The 8,170-nt window shown below is 33.1% G+C and overlaps 1 protein-coding gene across 1 annotated transcript in view; it reads left to right on the top strand.

Moving 5' to 3' along the window:
- The first annotated feature begins 5,268 nt into the window (after positions 1-5,268).
- The window catches only part of LOC106464737 (cleavage stimulation factor subunit 1-like), a 21,292-nt gene continuing 18,390 nt past the window's right edge, over positions 5,269-8,170 (top strand). The window contains exon 1 of the mRNA XM_013924892.2: positions 5,269-5,461. Coding sequence (XP_013780346.1) covers positions 5,403-5,461 — 59 coding nt within the window. The 5' untranslated portion in view covers positions 5,269-5,402. The remainder of the gene's footprint in view (positions 5,462-8,170) is intronic.

The raw sequence follows: 8,170 nt of genomic DNA, 5'->3' as shown, positions 1-8,170 counted from the left end.
ATTTAATTAAATTATCTCAAAATAAACCTTCATTTCGGTGCAAGATTGAAATTAGCTTGAATTCTTCATAACCTCTGGATAGTGGGTGACCCAACGGGTCACGGGTTGTCTAGCACTATGCATTTTTAAGAGTGAAGTTTAGAGGTTATCGTGAGGTAGTATTGTTCATGTGAAGGGTGGATCCTATGTTACAAGTGTGCGTAATATTATCATTAAACCTATTTGAAAAAAGGCAGTTTCATATTTAAGTCTATCATAATTAACAATCTAATCGACTATAGGTTTACAATTATAGGTCTTCTCTTTTTGTAGGGCTAACAGTTCACAATTGAACTTTAAAGGGATTAAAGATGACGACTAGCGATCGTTCATGGAACTAATTTGAACAAATGAGTAGAAAATATGTACAAACTCTTACAATTACATTTTTTTTAATTCACGAAAAGTTGTGAGATCTATAGGCCTAGTCTCTCAGATGCTAAACAGCCCTTACCTAGGGATCATAAAGTATCAAATGACACCATAAAACAGTTAATATTGTTACTTTCGATTATATAACCTCCGAAGAAATGCGTTTTCTAAGCTTGAAAGGTGTTTTTGTTGTTTTATTTGTCCTAAGTAAAGTGCAACCCGATGAATCAATGAGAACGCAGAGACAATTATACATGTATAACATGTGACAGGTGTGAACTTTCACGCGCTGAGATAATATGGAAAGAGATGGGCTACCCAAATTAAACCAAAAAAAAAAAAAAATGGGCCCGGCATGGCCAGGTGGTTAGGGTGCTCGACTCGCAATCTGCGGGTCGCGGGTTCGAATCCCCGTCCCACCAAACATGCTCACCCTTTCAGCCGTGGGGGCGTTATAATGTGACGATCAACCCCACTATTCGTTGGTAAAAGAGTAGCCCAAGAGTTGGCGGTGGGTGTTGATGACTAGCTGCCTTCTCTCTAGTCTTGCACTGCTAAATTAGGGACGGCTAGCGCAGATAGCCCTCGTGTAGCTTTCCGCGAAATTCAAAAACAATAAACCAAAATTACGCTACAATTTGGAATTTAATTAGAAAGTAAAGTTTAAAGTGAACGTACACGCTTACCATATTTTATTTTCATCTTTTGTCCAACAATAAGTATAAATACACTTTTAAATTAAGTTTGTGCTTCGATTCTCATCAACATTTCAAAAGTATCTTGAGGCAAAGGTATGTATAGATTTACAGATTACCTTTTAATCAAAATACAATTTTTTTTTCAATAAATTCGAGATATAGTTTTTTACTATATATTTAACTAAAGGCGGTGTTAAATTCCATTGATTATTCCACTATTGTAACAATTGTAATATACCTCACAAATATCCACGATCCATTAACTCAACTGAATCCGACAAATGAAAACAAAATGAAAAACTATATCTATTGTATAATAGCTGGGCGGATAGTGTCCTAATTTCTTTATTCCGTGTTTCTGTTGTGTTCTCATCTTAATTATCCACAAAAATTTCAGTATCAATAAGAAAACTGAAACTTAATGTAAATACAACCACAATTGTTTATTTATAAGACCGATTTAAAATATCAGTTACGTACAATATACAAAATAACTAACGACTTAAACTTGATTTATTGCAGCTTCACGCGTAACTAATAAGAAAAGATAATCCTTACCACAAAAGATAATCCTTACCACAAAAGACAGAGTTACTCTTTATCTTATCTAACGGTCTTCCAGACTCTTCGCCTTCTGCTTAAAAGCAATCGTTTGTTCTTCACTAAAATAACAACTAACCCCCTTTTTTTTTTGTTGAGTGCTTCTTCGCTCTCGCTTGCAGCCCTGTATAGAATTGTCTAAAAAACTGAAAGCCTTAGGAAGTACAAAATTCTCACCTTCATCTTATCTCTTTTACGTCATTATTATTATTATTACTTTATCCAAACAAGTGGCTTTTATTTTTATTTTATTTTTGCCGCTTTACGCAAAATAATTTCTGCTTTTGTCCTGTTGTATTTATTTTTGTTGTTGTTGTTTTACAATTTTCGTACAAGGCTACATTTCGATATCAGCTAGTCAACAGCACTCACCGCTAAGTTTTGTACTACTTTTGTCTGACCGAATAGTGTAATTTGACAGTCAATCTTATAGTACCCAATTCCCAAAATGCGGAGCGCTTTTTCGCAGTAACGGAATGCGTGCCACGAATGCCCAAACACACAGTCCGGACTCGCTACCACCAGATCACGCTTGACTCAGACTGGTTAGAAGAAAATAACAGGGTTGTACACGGAATCGACGATATTAAACATTTGTGTACAGATAATACAAGGCCCAGCATGGCCAGGTGGTTAGGGCGCTCGAGGGTCGCGGGTTAGAATCCCCGTCACACCAGTGTTATAATGTGACGGTCAATTCTGCTATTCGTTGGCAAAAGAGTAGCCCAAGAGTTGGCGGTATGTGGTGATGACTAGCTGTCTTCCGTTTAGTCTTACACTACTAAATCAGGGACGGCTAGCGCAGATAACCCTCGTGTAGCTTTGCGCGAAATTCAAAACAAACCACATAGTACAACTCTAGAAACCATTTAAACTTTAGAATTTTAAGGGAAAATGAATTATGCGTTATGCTTTAATAAATTATCCGTAAAACAGACAGACTAGCCGTAAACTTATTAACTATTAATCACTTTTTAACCATATAGCTGTTGACATCTATAAATATTAGCAATAATAATAATATTTATTCCTTTTAACTGAGCAAATTGCTCATATTTCTGAAATAAATAATACATTAAAAACACTTTTTTTAAGTAACTCATCAGTAAGGTAACCAAACCAAGCGTATTAGAGATATAAATCATTCATTTCATAACTCAGAAGAAAGATTAGCTCTAATCTATAAATAAATTCGACTTCTTGAAGAGCCAGGCCTGGCCGAATGGTTTACGTTTCGGGCTGTTGAATGAAAGTCTGGAGCTCAAGGTGTGATGTTATTGCTGAACACACTCTGTACTTCAGTTGTGAGCACTTAATAAAAGTAGATTTCAAATATTCGAACAAAGCCCTTGTGGCAATTGATGTTACTGATTGGCTGCCTACTCTATGGTCAGTAATTTAAAATCAGGTATGGCTATACCTTAATCCAAGTGTTCTCTGACCTAAAAGTTTAGTAACCCACGTATCTTTAAGGCGTCATTCACGGCAAAAATTTTTGTTTCGACTCCCTAAGCCACCAACCAGAAAAACGTTTATATAATTAATACCTGAAAGCGTCGGTACCTGCTGCAACTCTATAATTAAAGAATTGAGGAAAACAAAGAAAACTATAAATTTCATAAACATATGTGCAAATAAAGTCAAATCTTTGTGAAACGTACAACTGTCTTTGTTTTCCTTAATTCTATAGAAATGCTTCTATTTAAATCATAAACGAACAACAAAAAACAAAATATGGATAATTTTAGTTATAATTTTAAACTAGGAAAACAGTAATTGTAAAGGTAAAATTAAATAATTTATTTCAATTACGTGTAACACAGCCTCAGGATTACCGTTATATATCTGAAAGTCTCCGGCGTGTCAAAAGTAAGTTCACTGGCTTACAATGCTAAGATTTGGGTTTCGATTCCCAGCAGTGGACAAAGTGCAAATAGCCCGTTGTGTAGCCTTGCACTAAGAAAATAACAACAACAATGAATTTGAAAAATGTTTCTGCCCTGAAATGAAATCTACTGGTTCGTCAAGTTGACTTCTTTTTCCAAAGACTTATTTCTTTGTAAAGGTTAATAGTTATTAGTGTTACATCTGATGATTGGCAAGTTGGTTTATCGTAACGTTGTGTAATTTTTTTAAATTTTAACCTTTTTGTTACATTTTCAACTATTTTTGAACTATTTAAACCAAAAACAAAAGGAAGAGGTTCCCAACTTCCAATACAATTCACTGGCGTTCTTTTACATGCAGGGCAGTTTCTTATAAGCCTACCGTTTGAAGAAAATTATAGTGATTATGCTGTATTCAGGTTATTTTTAGTGGCTTACTCAGATAATATTTTGAAAGCTGAATATCTTAATATCTTAAATATGCTTTTTTTTATTATTTCGCGCAAAATCACACGAAGGGTATCTGCGCTAGCCGTCTCTGATTTGGCAGTGACAGACTACAGGGAAGTCATGACCACCCACTGCCAACTTTTGGGCTAATCTGTTACCAAAGAAAAGTGGAAGTAATCGCTACCTTATAACGACTTTAGGGATTCGAACTCGCGACCCTTAGATTACAAGTCGTGCGCCTTAACCACCAGGCCAATATCTCAAAATTATAATATTTTGTAAATATAGTTTTTATGGATAAAATTTCAATGCAAAGAATTAGGATTTATGTAGAAGAAGAAACCCACAGAACTGAATACTCCACTGTGGTCTTAATCCATCTCCATTTTCGTTAGAAATAGACACAAACATTCATATAAGGAAATTTTCGAATGATACAGACCTATAAGAGGTCTGTGACGACGCAGGACACTTCAAGTAAGCATCTAGTTGCTCATTTTCCTCAGTGCGCCAGATGAACAATATTTTACTCAGCTTTGTGCTCTTTGCTTTATGTTATCATTATTGTTTCGTCAAAAATTTAGCTATAAATAACAAGACTTATATCTTAAAGTTAAGACAACTCTCACTAGGTCCCGCCACATACTAATTTAAGATTATTGTATAATTAATTTTCTTAAATTAACAATTTCACTACCTTTAGTCCTTCACAACTAATTAGCTTCCATTTTGGGGTACTATACTCCAATTCAGCTATAGTTTAACCGTATTAATGCCAGTTCAAGAAATGGTTGCATGAACGTCAATGGTTTCGTCAAAACTTTAACTATAAATAACAAACTTATATCTTAAAATTAAACCAACTCTCACTAGATAACGCCACATACTAATTTTACATTTCTGTATAATTAATTTTCTTAAATTAACAATCTCACTACCTTTAAGTCATCACAACTAATTAGCTTCCCTTTTGGGGTACTATACTCCAATTCAGCTATAGTTTAATCATATCAATGCCAATTCAAGAAATGGTTGCATAAGCGTCATTGATTTATATCAACTTACACCCCTAATTTTAACGTATGCTATTCCAATAGATCTTGTAAAAAAATATCTGAGTGAAAGTACCGGAATTTTGTGAAGTAAGTTATGGAAAAAAATTAAATGAAACTAAGTTGCTTTTATCTATAATATATCCGATTTAAATATTTTATTACACTAGACGGCAGCACGAGAAGTGGCGTTGGTATATCTTCAAATCTCTTTCAAATATTCAAAGTCCAAAATTAAATGTGACAAACATTTTTTTTAAGTGTCTATAACGAGTTTTTTTTACTGATCATTAAGACTTAAAATCATGGCACCAGACGCTCCAGGTGTTAAAGAACGAGAAATACTGTACCGTCTCATTATTAGGTAAACAAATTCAGACTCTTAGTACATTTTCATAAACCGGTTGTAGCTAAAGCTGGACATGATGCAGCATAGGCCTACACTGACGTATTGACAATGACAGTGATATTATCATAAAATATAAGGGCAAAAAAGGACTTCTTCCACTAAATTAAACTTTAAAAAATATTCCAAGCTAATAAAGTTTTTTTAAAAACCAACTTTTATAATTTAAATATTTTAAGGCTTTCTTAAACTCTCTTAAAACTTAAATTTACAGAATTCAATACAACTTATCCTCAGTAAAGGTAGCCTTTCTAAAGACCAACTATTATGTTAAAACATAATAATTAAAATGGTTTTAGTTGAAGATCTATCAAAATTTATATTTTTATCTCCAAGTCATAACATTCTGATTATTATTTATGATGATGCATCAGCACTATCAGTTCTCTTAACAATCTTAAACACCTCAGTTATATCCCATCCAACTTTCTTTTCTTGTTTTCGAAAGGGCAGACAATTTCGAAGATTTACCCTGTCCTCATATGACAACCTTTCAATTCCAGGTATCGTACTATTAGCCCACTGACCCCTTTCCAACAATTCAATCTCCTTTCTAAGGTAAAGTACCTGAGGCTGAACACAATACTCTAAATGTGGCTTGAACAATGACATTATAGGCCCTTTAAGCTTTTATGCAATATTCATGTAGATACAACCTAAGTTCCTATTTAACATGCCACAAGCAACAGCACATTGTTTGGACAGCTTAAGGCTAAGAGACTGATGAACAAAAACACCAAGATCCTTTTTTTGCCATAACAATGTTAAGGCTACTCCCTTCAAAATTACACCTATAATATAGATTATGATAAAACACGTACATAACTATGCATTTATTGAAATTTATAATCCCAACTCATCAAACTTAAATCCTTTTGTAAAGCAGCAGCATCCTCACAACCAGTAACACCCAAGACATTAATATCATTAGCAAATTTAAGTCCTTAAACCCGAGTGGACAATGCCAGCATATGGCCAAAAATCCTGATTTACCAATTGGATGGTGACAGCTTTCGTTAAAATTTATGTCTGTTTGGTTGAAAACTACTCAAAACCATGTTATTATATACAAAATTAAGAAAATTTAAATTTTATAAGGTATGGTGATAATTATTAGGAAATCATAAAAATAATTCTGGCAGAATTTACAAAAAATTACAGGTTTAAAGAGTTAAGTAATACTGACCATTTGTTCATCTATGTCATTGATGTAGATCAGGAAGATCAAAGATCCTAATCCTGAGCCCTTACTTGTTTGTGACATTAATCCAGTTTCATTGAGCCCCACTTATAAAACCCTTGCTTTCTTCAATCCAGTCATTCTTCTATCCAATGAGCCAACTTATCCCCCCACATCTATGAAATAATGTTTTAAACCAGCCTTTTGTGTTGTCCCTTGTCAAGTGATATCTGAAAATTCAGATACACCAAATCCACAGCTATACCTTCACCTAGGTCTATAGAAATAAATATTACCACAAGGATAGCAGTATAGTTAGGGTTAGCAGTACTTCTACTAGTAAATGTACTCATGACTACTGACACAGGGGTAGTGTAAGTTTTAACCTTCAGTGTAGGTTTTTTGAATTGTAGAGTGTTAGTGCAACTAGAGGTTTCATTCCACAAAGCTACTGGCTTTGGTAATTTGACTTTTAAGTTTTGTTTCAGCATTAAAAGTTCCCAAATAACTTAATTAAAATAATGTAATAACACACCAGCATAATAATGCTTAAATTATTAAAGAATTAACAAAATATATCGTTTGTGCATTATTATGCTGGTATATTGTTACTGTTTTTTTATGAATTTGCACAAAGTACTACTTTAAACTTAAAAGCATATAAAGATGTTAATATCAAAAAGAGAAAAGATCTTAACACTGAGCCCTTAAGTGACATTAATACAGTTTGGTCAAAACCCTTAAATATCTGTTCTTTATGCTTAATATCAAATGCTGTATTTGAATATGAGTAGTATTTATAGTAGCCTTATAAGTAGTACAAAGAATTATGTCTCTGCCATACCATTCACAATACTGTTTTTTTTTTTCGTTCATTCCCTTTTGCTCTGACTTGGTCTCTCCATAAAAAAAGAAAAGAAAAATACCTAAATCTTTTTCAGTTAAATTAGTTTCTTTTAACTCATTATTCTTAAATAAAGAGCTGATGTTTATTTCTATGTAGGAAAATAACTGTTAGATTAATTTTATTTTCAAATTAAATCCTCTAAACCCACACATTGCCAATACCACATGACTAGATCAACTGTTATTCTAGCCACAAAGCACATATGTGTAAAACATCACAACCCTTTCCGTTATGCAACTCCTCTAGATGTATAATTGTTAGAATTGGCCATGTGGTAATGTTGATTTATAGTCTATTAAAAAACAATAATAGTCATTTTTGACAACTATTTCATTAGGTTTCATTTTTTAAACTTTAACAGATGAATCTGACATGAATATGTGCATAACTTTATACTCAGAAGATTTTTATGCTCATATAAAAAAAATGCAACAATAATCTAACATCAGTCGACTATTATTAGTTCTAATAATACAGATCAAAGAAGATGGTATTTGTTTGTGAAATACTCTCAACTCAAAATATAATTATAATGAAATAAATTGTTCATCGGTTGTTAAAGGTGTTATGTGTTTTCTTT

Source organism: Limulus polyphemus, unplaced genomic scaffold (genome assembly GCF_000517525.1).
Source record: "Limulus polyphemus unplaced genomic scaffold, Limulus_polyphemus-2.1.2 Scaffold1730, whole genome shotgun sequence".
NCBI lineage: Eukaryota > Metazoa > Arthropoda > Merostomata > Xiphosura > Limulidae > Limulus > Limulus polyphemus.
Note: the sequence above shows the minus strand (reverse complement) of the source record. Positions and strands in the feature narration are given on the sequence as shown.